Source organism: Myxocyprinus asiaticus, chromosome 25, assembly GCF_019703515.2.
Source record: "Myxocyprinus asiaticus isolate MX2 ecotype Aquarium Trade chromosome 25, UBuf_Myxa_2, whole genome shotgun sequence".
NCBI classification, from domain to species: domain Eukaryota; kingdom Metazoa; phylum Chordata; class Actinopteri; order Cypriniformes; family Catostomidae; genus Myxocyprinus; species Myxocyprinus asiaticus.
In genome coordinates this window covers 15,802,407-15,818,285 of record NC_059368.1, presented here as the reverse complement: position 1 = coordinate 15,818,285, position 15,879 = coordinate 15,802,407, and the positions used below count along the sequence as shown (strand labels likewise).

Genomic DNA, 15,879 nt, shown 5'->3' with positions numbered 1-15,879 from the left:
TGATTTTGGCTGCCAGCATCTACATTTTCAAGTAATTTGGCAAATATACAAAATATAGCTTATTGTTTTTGCTCAGTAAAGATGGCTTCCAGAGGAAAGGCCTTTCCACCAATGAATGCTCCCATAATGCTAATTGCAAATGCTAGTCATTTATGTTATGTCCTTGTGGCCAGGGAAACACAGATGGCCTTAATAAAGGACAGGGCTCAACACTGATAATTTAGCACCTGTTATGGCATGGAAATGTCCACAAATGCAAGTAAATATTTATTTATTCATTACTTCTGGCTACATTTAAATGCGAAAAGTCCATAGCTTTGCTGGCAAAATAAGATGCCTCCACCTGATAAGCTATCAATTTACCCAAACTTTTTGTACAGTTACAGACATTACACACAAGTAATTATTCCTTATATGGTTATATTCCGCCACAAAAATGTATTACTTCAATATTGTTATGAGGCAACTATATTTCAGATTGGGAACTAACTACTGCATGGTAACAGTAAATTAAACACAAAAGCACAGGATGAAGTGCTCTACATTACTCCACCTGAGCTCTGAAATTTTCCAGGTTAACTTTCGACCTCTAAGTTGTATATCTATATTGATAATGACAATACAGTAAGTGCTTAGAGGATGACAAAACTAACCAGTTCTTTAACAAATATGTTAGGTAAAACAGAAAGAGTATAGAGACCCCACACAAGGAAACTACTTTTATGAAACAGGCCTCAGTTACTCATTAAAAATCTTTTTCCTTCTTCACTAACAATGAGAATATTTTAAACACTGCATGTTGTTGCATAATGATCTGTGAGTTCACTGTTAGTTTTTGTTTCTCCATTGGGCAGTCTATTGTTAAAGTCTATGTCTGCTGAACTGTTGGTCCAGTTCTTCAGGGTGTTGCAGTCAGATAGACCTGTAAACAGGAGTATCATCCAGTGCTTAACGCAGACAGCAAACTTGACATAAGGGTAGTTCAAGTCTCTGTTGGATTGGTTTTCGTGCAGAATTTTTTTGTAGTTGTCATTCTTCTATTTGTTGTTTTCTCTGCAGTTCAGAGCCCAGACAAGAGATAGAGAGAAAGATAAGTAATCTCTGAATTAAATAAATGTTATAACAAAAATAATACAAGTCCTGTACAGTACAACACAATCTTGCAGTAATCTAAAAAGACCAAGAAAAAAACTCATCAATTTTATAGTGACTCTTGATTATCCATGTCTGTCACTATCACAGTTCTTCATAGTAATATATGATATTAATTTGCCTTTTTGTTTCTTCATGACATGGACAGCTATGACTTTGCATTTTTGCTCACCTATGTGACTGCTGTCAGCCGGGTACCCAGCTTTGATTGGACTGCTTTGTCCCGGTGAAGTTTCCCACAGGATTCAGACTAACAGCATTTTGCACCAATGCATCAAAGTTAAAATCCAGTCCATCAGAGTCCATTAGTTCTGAGCGGATTATTGAATCCACATCACAATCCAGACTCCCATTAAAAATGTCAAGGTCCAAGTCTGAGGGAAAACGGTCTGTTCCTGAGGGGTGACAGATCCCCATCCCATTACTTCCATTCAGCCCACAGTAAAGCGAAGTCTCAGTCATCAACATGGAGGACTGTGGCTGTAGGTGCTGCTTCGCAGAGACTAAATTATTAGCATCATTAGCAAGACTTTGCACCCTGTTGTTGGAGAGGGAACACAAAGAACCCTGGGCACTGGACCCCTGATGATGTTGCTTGTTCTGGAGATGGCTGCTTCGCCCATTTAGCACAGAACTGAATGATGACATCATGGGATCATTACGGAGCATGAGGCTGTTGCGAAGGCGGGAGTTTTGAGAGGTGACTGCAGCACTAGCCTGTGATATGAGTGGGTCTGACTGTGTCATCATGACATCACTATGACTGTGAGTGACCAACAAATCAGAGTTCAGCAGTTCTTGAAGAGAGTTCCCAAAACAAGAAATGCTAGAGAATGACGTTTGCTTGTTTTCCTGGATGGTCTGCATGGGTGTTTGACGTAGCCCTCCAGTCGAAGGCCCAAAAATGGGGTTACTGAATCCTCCACTGTTGCTGCCCACAGTTTGGGATGAAGTGGAGCTGGGGTGAGATGCTGCATTTTTAGATCCAAAACTAAAAGCAGAAGAACTTTGAACTGCCTGCACTTGTGTAGTGATATTGTCCAACAGATCGTCCATTATGTTGTCAGCCTCATTGAGATTCATTGTGCCAGTCAGGTCCGCTAGCCCTGGAAGTTCAGCTGGGCAGGTTTTGGAGTTGGATGAGGAATACGAGGGAGGAGAGAGGCTGCTGGGGCTGGAGTAGAGCATTGGGGAAAGGGGTGGACCATCTGGGACATCATCAAGCTCTGGGTTGGCCAGAATGGGTGATAGACGTCCACTCAGTGTGCTAGCATTGGAGTTAGTTCGAGAGCGGAAGTCAGTCCAACATGATTCCAGTTCATCACTGCTGCGGGAAGTGGGACTTCCTGGCCACTTGGACAGACCACCACCAGAAACATTCTCCAGTGAACCCTCTTGGGCAGCCTGCAGTGCTGCCTTTTTCTTAGCCGCACGCCCTCGTGCACTCTTGGTGTATTTGTTACCATTGTCCATGGAGACTGCCCGTCGCCTTGGTGCTTTGCCTCCCCGCCCCCCTTCAGGATTGATCATCCACCAAGAGCTCTTTCCAGTTCCCTCATTCTGTACACGGATGAAACGGCTGTGCAAGGACAGATTATGCCGGATGGAGTTCTATAGAGAGAGCAAACAGAGACCACAGAAAACAGGTGGTTATGAATCAGTTACCAACACATGATTCATAAAATAAGCAATTGGTTTAAATTGTATTCCATTTATCTGGCGTTTCGTTTTTTTTTGTTTTTTGTTTTCTCACATTTTTTTTTTCTTCTCAAGCGACTTTTAGAACTTCCATTGACCTCTTTTTACCTCAGATCTTCCTTCAGCTTTATACTGGCACACAAACAGACACTCTCACATGTAGCTTACATCTCAAGTCTTGCGTACACCTAGAACTGCATGTGTTACACAAGTCAGCTTTGTTGAGGAAAGACATGAAGACCTTTACAGGTCATACAGACCATTGATGAAGCACACAAGAGACCAAAATAATGCTCCTTTCATGGCAGCCTAACTCATCTGAAGAACAGTAACTTTTCAGTGCTAGTGAATAGGAAACCAGTGGAAAATAGATGCCATTGTGTATTAAGCATACAATGTGATCTCGAGAGGCTGAGAAAGCACAATGTGCCCTGTAACTATAGTAATTTAGCAGAGGAAACATTTTACTGCCAGTAACCTTGGCAGAACAGAGGGTTGCATTTTCTAAAATCTGTTTTTCCCTTAGTGATGGGGTAGGCTGCACTTTTTTCTTTCACTTTGAAATGAAACCAAACAATAGTGATTCTATATATTAGTATCATTCTATACATTCCAAATTCTAAAAAAAAGTGCTAAAAATTAACTAGCTAATTATTTTAACTGTCAGTCTGAGTAAAAGATTCAGCTTAGTTCATGTTCCTGTTCACCCGATGAATACATTTCATGCTAAACCAAAGAACCTAAAGTACCATTACATGTCTCAAAAGATGTGTGTTTGTGTGTGTTGAGCTAGGATGAGTGATGCCACGGATACTGGTGTTTACTGTGCCAAGTCTCTCTAGAGTTTAATGACATAATGTTTGTGTACATGAGCATGTGTGTGAGGGAAAAGAGGTGGAAGGGTATGACTAAAACCTCAATGGAGCAACATGAATGAAGTCATTAAGAACTATTCATTATCTTACTCCGCTTGTTTGGCAGCTCTAAATTAACTTATGCCAATGACATGAAATTCATTTTCCCTTTATTCCACTACTGTCCTGCCTCCAGTTTCAATGCCTTTGCCTTCCCTTTTTCAGCTGCTAGTTTTAACTGCTTATTTATCTTTATTACGTTATTCTTTTTTTTGGGTAGGGCCCTCAGGAGAAGAGCTTTTTAATTGCTTTTAAGAGTGTTTATTATTGTGTGTGTGTGTGTGTGTGTGTGTGTGTGTGTGTGTGTGTTAATTGCCAATGTATCAGTCTCTGACTCTTTTCTGATAGCAACACTTGCTGTCTTAAAGGAACTCCACTGCCCTGCACTACCATAAAATATAGCATAGCATGCAGAAGCAGCAAAGGGCTTGGATTCATATCCCTCACTCCATTTGTACATCTACATGACATATTTATGTAGGTAGCCCTCCAGCACAAAATAAATAAATAAATAAAAATACATACACAGTACATCGTCAATAAAATGCTCAATTACTGTGGTCTACATATAAATTATGAGATGCAAAATTGCACACACCCTGCTAACCCTATTATTATCCTCTCAGCTGGAAAACAAATACCTACTCTTTCCTTAATCTACAAAGCTCATCCTTTAACCCTGAAACTAATGAGGTTCTAACACGTTCCCTTTTTGTAATCCTAAAAGGATTACATCAAATCTAAACAATACCAGTTTTCACATATTATGTTTATACTTCACCCATGTTGTGTAAATGTCTAATCAGTTTGAATGTAAATGAACTTTCTTCCTCTCTGTGTGTGTGTGTGTGTGTGTGTGTGTGTGTGTGTGTGTGTGTGTGTGTGTGTGTGTGTGTTGGGGAGGTTGTTAACTGAGCACCCAGCTGCACACTGAATCTCTCTAGAACACAGAGATCTTTTTGTCCGTCAGCAACATGTGGTAACAATCCATCAATGTCAGCAGCCACGCAAATGCACACACACGCAACTATGCCTTCACTCACATTCTTTTTTCTGCATGAGAGATGAAGAGTAGTGAGTATGTTTTGGTTATCTGGAGCTCTCTGTGAATATTATTGTGTTATGGCTAGTAATTTTTAATTTTTTTAATTTTTTAATGTTAGGAAGCCAGTGCCTCCACAAATCTGAGAAGGCACTTGCAGATAATTCAACCAAAGCAAATCAAAACTGCAGCAGCCCTTTACATTGTGAGTAAATCACTCGCATATGCGACCAAAATGCGTGCTATGTGACTAAAATGGTTTAACTAAAATTGGTAAAACTTTTCTACAGACTGTTTTCACAACATTCTCAGTTTTAAAGCATGGCTTTCAGTAACGTGCCTGTTGGATGTTTGTTAGAAGGTAAAAGTGTTGCAAAACTCAAGAGGTTTTCTATCTGAATTTGAAAATGTGTACAATAAATATTTGTACAAGCAAGTCAACAGTGACATGCACAGACCTTAGCAGGGGCAGGGGCGAAAGGACATGGTCAGAGTGTGAATAGAAATCTGCCGTCAATAGTTGAGCGGGGGGTGGGGGAAGGGGTGGTTGGGTGGGGGGTAAATTCACTGTAGTAAAGACACCACTTAATTCTCCACACTCTTAAAGGCACTTCCGCTTATAATGGCACCATTAGAGTTGTAGCTCCCGTTCTGTCAATACACATTATACAAGTAAAATTTTCCTTTTGCTTTATTCTCTGTTTTGTGTGTCCAAAGACGAGACCCAGGCACTTAAATTGTATGTCTCTTTCTGTTATTTACAGTCTGTGATCAAAAAGATAAAAAGAAACATCAATTCTAATCATACATTGCATGGATGAGGGAAAGTCAACCATGCAACTTCTCTCTCGTTAATGTGCACTGTGCTTATTCAACCGAAAATATTCACTCTGGAGCTGCTGGTTCTTTTAAAGAGACAGTACCATTTTAGCGCTTGTTATACATATCAATGTAAACTCAATATAAATCGCACAAGTGCATATAAACAAACATGTTAAAAAAAATTGTAACGTTGTAAGTGTAATAACTGTGTAAATACATACATATTTAAAAGGTACAATCATACATTGTGAAATATTTTAACTTCAGAAAACACTGTAAATATTAAAGAGTTTATGCAAGGGCATCTATGCAAGGGTTTGTTTATGTGTATTTTATATTGCATAGTAGTTTTCATATAGTAGCACTTAAATGATTATTTTTCTAATATAATTATTGAATAATTGTTATGTGTAATTCTATTTTCATTATTAGGTTCCAACCTTGTGAGTATTTTGATAAAAATGTGTATGAAATTTAAAACTGTGACAACAGCTTGTGTCATTATTCAAAAAGTAATTTCATGACATCATATACACTGATCAGCCACAACATTAAAACCACTGACAGGTGAAGTGAATAACATTTATTATCTTGTTATAATGGCACCTGTCAAGGGGTGGGACATATTAGGCAGCAAGTGAACAGTCAGTTCTTGAATTTCATGTGTTGGAAGCAGGAAAAATGGGCAAGTGTAAGGATCTGAGCAACTTTGACAAGGGCAAAATTGTGATGGCTAGATGACTGGGTCAGAGCATCTCCAAAACAGCAGGTCTTGTGGGGTATTCCGAGTATGCAGTGGTTAGTAACTACCAAAAGTGGTCCAAAGAAGGACAACCAGTGATGCACGTGGGGAGTGAAGGCTAGCCCGTCTGGTCCAATCCCACAGAAGAGCTACTGTAGCACAAATTGCTGAAAAACGTAATGCTGGCCATGATAGAAAGGTGTCAGAACACACAGTGCATCGCAGCTTACTGCGTATGGGGTTGCGTAGATGCAGACTGGTCAGAGTGTCCAGCTGGGCATGACTGAGCATCTATGGGATGTGCTGGACCAACATGTCCGATCCATCGAGGCCCCACCTCACAACTTACAGGACTTAAAGGATCTGCTGCTAACGTCTTGGTGCCAGATACCACAGGACACCTTCAGAATTCTTAAGGAGTCCATGCCTTGAGGGGTCAGAGCTGTTTTGGTGGAACGACCAACATGATATTAGGCAGGTGGTTTTAATGTTGTGGCTGATCGGTGTAAATTGATAGAATATGAAATTTGTGCATCTTTACACAAGCTAAAATGTGATTAAAATGATCAAAATTGAAATATAAAATAAAAATGTAAAATACTGCATACTATATTGTGTAAAGTAATATATATGAAAACTATATATATGTGAAGATGCACCCTTCTCTATTTACTTAATATCTTTTTCAGTTGCATTACACTAACTGTACATGTTGTCAAAAGTCTGGCGAGTAAAAACTAAAAAGTACTAGCTAGTAGCAATTTTTTTCCCATCATGTCAGTAGAGGGTTGTGCAGTGAAATAAACAAACAAAATTATACTCATAATATTATTAATTGAGTGTTTTGAATATTGAGACTTGCATATTGAGATCTAATTGCATAAAGAATAGGGGTGTAACAATCCATCAATCTGCATCAATGCATTGATTAATTAACCAACGATGAAATGTCATCGATACAAAGATTGATGTTATTTTTTTAAGATGCACCTTTATTTTAACGCTCTAATACCAGCCACATCCGTACGCATTTCTTTCATGCGATACAGCAACCTTATGATATTCATCTCACTTTATAAGTGCTAAATATGCTTCTCATGTGGGACACGGATGTGTGCGGAGTGATTGAAGTTGCACTCTGCTCTATCCGTGTACACAACAGGGCTGCGAGCTCCAGTGACAGGATAGCACGTAGCAGCTCACATACAAAATTAAATCGGGCTTCCCTCAATATGGAGGCGCACGCGACACATTTGAATTCTACATGAGAATTTTTGCTTTTAAAATGCTTTAGAGCAATTCAACCATGTCAAATGAACAGCGCTGAAGGAGAGAGAAAACGCCTGCCTTGTTGCACCAACATCAATTACAAGACTTTTCACATCTTCACATCAACACCCTTACTAACATGTACCACAGTAAACTGTAACAGAATTTTTCAATACAACCGTGGAAGAGAAAGAAAAAACATGGATAGCATAGCACATTCTCTCCTGTCATGGGTATTTAAGTATTTTGGATTGAAAGACTTTTCAGAAGACAAATTGTCACAGTAGTGTTTACCTCATTCAACAAGACAATGTTATCATATTATTGATGATCACTTGTATGTGATTGTGTGTATATATATATATATATATATATATATATATTAGTTTACATACACCTTAGCCAAATACATTTAAACTCAGTTTTTCACAATTCCTGACATTTAATCGTATAAAATATTCCCTGTCTTAGTTCAGTTAGGATCACTATTTTAAGTCATTCTGACATGTCAGAATAATAGTAGAGAGAATGATTTATTTCAGCTTTCATCACATTCCCAGTGGGTCAGAAGTTTATATACACTTTGTTAGTATTTGGTATCATTGCCTTTAAATTGTTTAACTTGGGTCAAACTTTTTGGGTAGCCTTCCACAAGCTTCTCACAATAAGTTGCTGGAATTTTGGCCCATTCCTCCAGACAGAACTGGTGTAACTGAGTCAGGTTTGTAGGCCTCCTTGCTTGCACATATTTTTTTCAGTTCTGCCCACAAATTTTCTATCGGATTGAGGTCAGGGTGATGGCCACTCCAATACCTTGACTTTGTTGTCCTTTTGCCACAATTTTGGAGGTATGCTTGGGATAACTGTCCATCTGGAAGACCCATTTGCAACCAAGCTTTAACTTCCTGTCTGTTGTCTTGAGATGTTGCTTCAATATATCCACATAAGTTTCCTTCCTCGTGATGCTACCTACTTTGTAAAGTGCACCAGTCCCTCATGCAGCAAAGCACCCCCACAAAATGATGCTGCCACACCCATGCTTCATGGTTTGGATAGTGTTCTTCGGCTTGCAAGCCTCACCCTTTTTCCTCCAAACGTAACGATGGTCATTATGGCCAAACAGTTAAATTTTTGTTTCATCAGACCAGAGGACATTTCTCCAAAAAGTAAGATCTTTGTCACCATATGCACTTGCAAACTGTAGTCTGGCTTTTTTTATGGCAGTTTTGGAGCAGTGGCTTCTTCCTTGCTGAGCAGCCTTTCAGGTTATATCGATATAGGACTTGTTTTACTATGGATATATATACTTGTCTACCTGTTTCCTCCAGCATCTTCACAAGGTCCTTTGCTGTTGTTCTGGGATTGATTTGCACCTTTCGCACCAAACTACGTTCCATTTCTAGGAGACAGAATGCATCTCCTTCCTGAGCGGAATGATGGCTGCGTGGTCCCATGGTGTTTATCCTTGCATACTATTGTTTGTACAGATGAATGTGGTACCTTCAGGCATTTGGAAACTGCTCCCAATGATGAACCAGACTTGTGGAGGTCCACAATTTTTTTCTGAGGTCTTGGCTGATTTCTTTTGATTTCCCATGATGTCAAGCAACTGAGTTTGAAGGTAGGCCTTAAAATACATCCACAGGTACACCTCCAATTGACGCCAATCAGAAGCTAATTAGCTAATTTCCTAAAGGCTTGATGTCATTTTGTAGAATTTTCCAAGCTGCTTAAAGGCACAGTTAACTTGATGTATGTAAACTTCTGACCCACTGGAACTGTGATATAGTCAACTAAAAGTGAAACAATCTGTCTGTAAACAATTGTTGGAAAAATTACTCGTGTCATGCACAAATTAGATGTCCTAAATGACTTGCCAAAACTATAGTTTGCTATAATATATATATATATATATATATATATATATATATATATATATATATATATATATATATATATATATATATATATCTGTATTAACTTAAGTAATACTTCATTTGTTTACAAAATGAAGTACAAAAAATTTGTTGTGCATGTCCCAATGTGGATACTGGATTTGCACTTTTCAGAGAGCCCAAATATTCAAATTATATTTTGGTTGCATTTTTGACATAATAAATGTAATTGATTGTGTAAAATAGGCACATAATATCTTAATATCGACCGCTGGCTCCTGAATCGAAATCGTATCGTGGCAGACTTTGAGGTATCAGCAAACATCGGATCGCTGGATAAGAGAATCGATACAAGATCCTATCGTGATGAAACTGCCGATTTACACCCCTAATAAAGAATGGACTTTGCCATAATGTTGCTGTAGGGCTAATTGAAATTATTAATCAGTATATTATATATAACCAATTCTTTGAAACAAGCAGTTTGAACTGATTCATGTAAATGAATCAAAATTAGTAAGTCTATCACTGTTTTTGTTACATAAAGGGATTGAATCTGCAAGACATACACATCTGGGGTGGCATGAGGGTGAATAAATGATGAGAGAATTTACATTTCTGGGTGAACTAACCCTTTAAAGAGTCATGAAACCCCTGTTTCAACACAGCTCTGCTCTCACCACAGTTTTGAAAAATGCGGAATAAAGTGTGCGTGGTAAGCAGTGGAGTGAGAAGGGGGGGACAACACGCCAACTGTCATTTCTCATCCAGTCAGTTTTATTTAGCTTTAATTGAGTTAACAGTATAAAAGGTTCCCACATATGCACACTGTACTTCACAACTACACATAACAACATGCACAGATTATTCTACACCATTTTCACAATACCATCCACAAATACACACAGGTACGTTTATGTCTGCGACTTAATGCACATATAAATTACAAGTCGTTTGTGCTATTTAAAATATATTTGAATGCGCTTTTGCATCTTTAAAAACTTTTGAGACTGTTATAATCTGCAAAGTTGATTAACAATATAAGTGGTTTGATCGGTTAACACTCACTGTTAGGACTGTCAGGACACGTCTTTCAAACGAGCTCCGATCGGTCCAGCTGTTCAAATCTATTAGATGTCCCATTAAAACCACTTGTTGCACACACACTTATTGATGAAGAGCATGTTGATGTCAGCTTTGGAGTGAAAAACATACAGTTCTCTCACACTTCTGGATAATGCAATTGCATATTCACCACCAATGCCATTCACCACCATCTCATTAATAATATCGAGAGTAACCAATGATGTTCGTTTAAATCTATTGTAAATCTAAAATAAACAAACCAGTCTAATTATATGTCCTTTGGACACTTAATGGCCAAATCAAAGCACATCAAAATCATTGTGATATTCACAATGTTGCTTAAATTTATATTGCCAGCAAAATCATCACAAATATATTGTGGTTGTGCGATATGTCACCTAGCCCTTGTAGGGACGAAATGGCATATGTGTGGTACAAAAAAAAAAGCTAAATCCTTACATGTGGAACTGCATATAGTTCACATGTGTCCCTTTTGAAAGTCAGTTGAGAGTGATGAAACGTATCCCTTTCTCTTATTTGTGTTCACATACTATGCCACATAACAACAAAACACAATTCACATCTTCATAAACTCATTCCTTCCCTCTCTTTCTGTCAAACACATACTGTACACAAAATTATTTCAGTAGTAGGGGCAGTGTATTAGGGGATACAATTTTCTTTTTTACATTGCTAGAATTTTCCAGGAATAATTTAGAGAGTTTAGTTCTTAGCAAGCCAAGTGTTAGCCTTTTGTGCATTTTGTTCAAGGGTTGTGTCTTTGTGACCAAAAGGAAAACAAAACACATTCAAAGCAAACTTCAATGTTTATGTATTTTGGAAAATGCCACACCAGGGTAAGTGAGAGAGTTAGAAAGGGACTAAATAAGTTAGAGAGGGAGGCAGAGGGTGAATGAGAGAGGGAGGGAGTACTAGGGCACTTGAGCACAGTTTAGAAAGAAACTGAGACCAGCCGCTGATACAGCAAAGGTGAGGGGAGAGGGAGTTTATCCTCACACGCACACAAAAAATCTTACCCACACTTACTTACACCCTCCCACTCTCGCCTCATCCCATTCCCAGCTGCCTTGACTGCTGGAGACAAGGAGAGAACATTCCATTCCATCCTACCAAAATGTGCATTTTCCGGCCAGCACAGGACGTCTCTCTCTTTGTATGCGTGCATCTTTGGGTGCAAAAGTGTGTATGTGTTTGAGAGAAGAGAGAGAGCTGGACTGGATTGCATGTGGAGTGGTGTTTTCTGTTCTCTTGTCTGTTATGTTCCTTCAGAGGTCCATAGTGTATGTCATAGCAAGCCATATACGAGTGTCCTTAGCTTGCTAAAAGTACTAAACACTCAAAGCACAAGAAGCACAAGTAATTAATATTATTGTTGAGGCCCTGCATGACTAACCAGTTAGAAACGCATACATAATTGCATACACACACGTAAAAGCCATGGGAATGTTTATTCCTTCCCTCCAGTAAAGTTATAGTTTTACACCGTACCGATAACTGGAGCAAATGTTTTCAAAACAGAAATAGTACAAAGCATGTTAAGCCTGGAAAACTGCTCAAGAAAATAAAGTGTGTGTGTGTACATACACACCTATTACACAGCTGACCTCACAGTAGGTCAGTATGTTTCATCTGCGCTGCTCAGCAAACGTACACACTCCTAACTGATTTTCTCACATTTCAACAGCGTATTTATAACTTGTGCAAGCACAACTATTCACAAACATGTTTATTCTCTGACGTTCGCACACATTTAAGAGCCAAGCAACCACTCACCAATCATTAGCATGTCATTAGCATTGACTCATTGAGACACAATGCTCCTAGTATTTGGTGGGCAGAGAGTATCTTAGGACAACATTATCAGTGCCTTGGGTACAGTCAGTCCCATTATCAGGCCCATGTCGTGTGCCAAAAGAACCTCATATCCCATCCTTTCAGCTCAGCCAGCGTAAACAATCACAATGGAGATGGATCATTAAAAAGGGAGGAAAAGTTGTTAAGTAAGGAGAATTTAAAACCCACTCTGCAATGTCAATTTTTCAGAACTTTTTACTCCTATAATTATAATTTTTTAGTTCCTTTAATTTATCTAAATCACATGATATGCTATGAATGCATTGCATGTTAGAGCCTTCTTTCTCCAGTTAAATACCATGATACACATTGATTCAAAAAACTAGCTTTTACTGCTTGAATTCTTTTACTATATTTGATAAACTTTTGATAAACCATAAATTCTCCTAATAAACTGAAAAATACATATTTTCATTTTCTTAAAGGAATGTTCCAGGTTTAATGCAAGTTAAACTCAACAGCATTTATGATATAGTGTTAATTACCACAACAACAAAAATAATAATAAAAAAAAATAATAATAATATATATATATATATATATATATATATATATATATATATATATATATATATATATATATATATATATATATATATATATATATATTCTTCCTATAATTATTTAAAAAAAATTAACAAATAAAAAGAATAAGCAAAAATTGGTAATGTTCTACTGCCAATAAAAAGACTCCAGCTACTCTTTGAGGGTTCACACTCGAGTCTTCTTAGACCAAACTCAGACCAATTTCACTTCAGCCACATATAAATAAATCAATAAAACAGTGAAACAAAGAGAGAGAGAAAGAGAGAGAGAGAGAGAGAGAGAGAGAGAGAGAGAGAAAACGTCTTCTTCGTTTTCACATTGTACCTGTTCACTCTTTACCTCTTTTTGTCTACATTGTGATGCTGTCTCAGCCCACTGTTCATCATCATTATTTTTTGGAACCCAGTCAACTTGAATATTATTGAATATTATTGTAATATTAATTTTTTTTATTGATTATTATTATTTATTATACACAAATATTTGTTCCTGTTTCACTGCATTGCTATGCGTTCCAGTTAAATCAAAGCGTTCTAAACTGTCTAGCTTTTATTTAGCCAGCATCTGCATGAAATTTCTGTGTGTAGCTGAATTCACAATTCAGCTGTATAATGTGATCCTCATTTTAACATCTACCTGCACCATGGGGTGTATTATTTGTATATTAACAAGTAACAGACAAACATAATTGGAATAATACAAAAGTGAAATTAAAATGAATCTGGAGCGCTTTAAACAGGGGTGCTCACACTTCTATGGAATGAGATCTATTTTTTCATAATGTTATTATAGCAAGATGTTATCTCATTTATGTTAATAAACAAATGACAAGAAGTAGTGTTAAATCCATACTGTATGGAGTTTCAGAAACCTATTTAACCAAACCAGTGGAAAAAAATAATCGCCTCCCTCTAATCAGGAAGTACTGAAGGTGGTGATGAATGACTGAGAGAAATGTCCAGACTAAATCAAAAGCTTGGATATTTAGGATGATGCACTATGTAGGACATGCTAGGTCTGGAAATGGGGAAGGAAAGGAGTTAAGCAAGAGGAGAAAGTTGACTATGGAAAGGTATGCTTGGCCATGGATTTGAAGTTCACTATCATAGTAAACGCCTCACACATGTGTGACATTCCTTTCAACGGATGTCTATCGTGTATTGCTTTTCGCTGCTTAACCAACTCCCCACGTGTCTAACCTCTAGGTCCACACCCTCTTTGGCATCACTCTTGGAATACGAAAGACCCAAGACCAACTCATGCACATAAACAACACTGAACACACATTGGCCACACATGTGATATTTTTAGCTGCAATGTGGAACACTGTGTCCCTTGATGTCCTAGGTTAACCTGGTCAAATTGATAGAGTAGATTTGTTTATACATTTGGTTTGCTAATATAAGCTAGATTTTAATTTCCAAATGTTATAATAGAGAAGCTTTTTCAGGAAAGGCAATAATGCAAGCTCACATGGCTTCATAAAATCTGTTCTCAGTTATGGCTGTATTTGGTTCACACTTTATTGTGCCAGGAACCTGTTTGTCTAGCAAAATGCAAGCAGCATGTATTGGACAAACAACACATATTTGGACAGTTACAACTGCTATATTTACACTATTATGATGGCAGAAAGAGCTTGTGACATTTCAGTGAATAATTGGTTGCAGTCTCTGATACTATCACATGCACAGTATTCCATGAAACTTTGTTGGTGACTCACTGACTGGATACTGGAAATGCAGTGTAATTTAACAAAGTATCAAATGAGAACAGGTTTCTTTCTCTCTTTTTTTTTTTCTAATGTAATAATAGTCATAAATCTGTTCATAGTGGCATCACATTGCTGGCTCTCAGGATTGCATGAAAACAACTTTATCACTGTTTGGCTCCGTCTCTATGCAAATGTTTGTCACTCTTGCACATCTGGGCTTCATTAAAAATAGGCCCTGTTCTGTTATATTTTTGCGGGTGTTTGTGTATGTGTGTTTAAAAATCACAGGGGTGCGGCTTGCTCAAGGTCCAAGCCTGTGATTCATTTGGTTTTGCCATTTTAGTGTACAGTATATGACTACATGTATTTTATGAATTGGTGTTGAAGTGGATTTTTGTTTAAGACTGGATAATTTGCAAAGCTCACAAGGTCACCGTTTTAAAGGAAAGTTCCTTGTTCAATACCAGTTAAGCTCACTCAACTGCATTTTTGGCATAATGTTTATTACCACTAAAAATAATTTTAAAAAATTACAGTTACAGTAAGGCAGTTACAATAGAAGAAAATAGGGCTAATCCATAAATGTCTAAATACACACTTTTTCAAAAGTACAGCCACAAGACGTAAGCTTTTACATGTTAACATGATTTTAGTATGGAAAAAAATTGCTTACTAACCTTATCTGTGTGAAGTTATATCCAACTGGATTACAGGGTTTTGTTGTCATGACAATGAAGTTATGATATTGGATATAACTTTACAGAGATAAGCAATTTTATCACACTAAAATCTTTAACATGAATAATGTTTATGTCTCGTGCCTATACTTCTGAAACTGTGTATTTTATGGACTGCCCCATTCACTTTTTGTAACTGTCTTACTGCTATTTATCTATTTTTTTTTTTTTTTAAATAAAGAAGGGTCGCATCTATTTTTTGTTGAAATCAACATTATGTCACAAATGCTGTTAATTGAGCTTCAATGTACTGAACCCAGAACATTCCTTTAAGAGCAAACATGGCTGTCCTGAGCTCAACTTTTAGCTCATTAAAATCAGAGACTATGTTGAAACTGACCCCTAGCCTTTTTCGTCTGACCAGTTGCTAAAAAAATTGTGTGCGTA

At 37.6% G+C, this 15,879-nt stretch overlaps 1 protein-coding gene across 5 annotated transcripts in view; it reads right to left on the bottom strand.

The window, feature by feature from the left end:
• Positions 1–1,324: 1,324 nt before the first annotated feature.
• LOC127415916 (forkhead box protein O3-like) overlaps positions 1,325–15,879 on the bottom strand; it is a 40,179-nt gene continuing 25,624 nt past the window's right edge. For all 5 annotated transcript variants that reach the window (XM_051654930.1, XM_051654927.1, XM_051654928.1 and 2 more), the window contains one exon: positions 1,325–2,763. In XM_051654930.1, the coding sequence (XP_051510890.1) occupies positions 1,339–2,763 (1,425 nt within the window). In that variant the 3' untranslated portion in view covers positions 1,325–1,338. The remainder of the gene's footprint in view (positions 2,764–15,879) is intronic.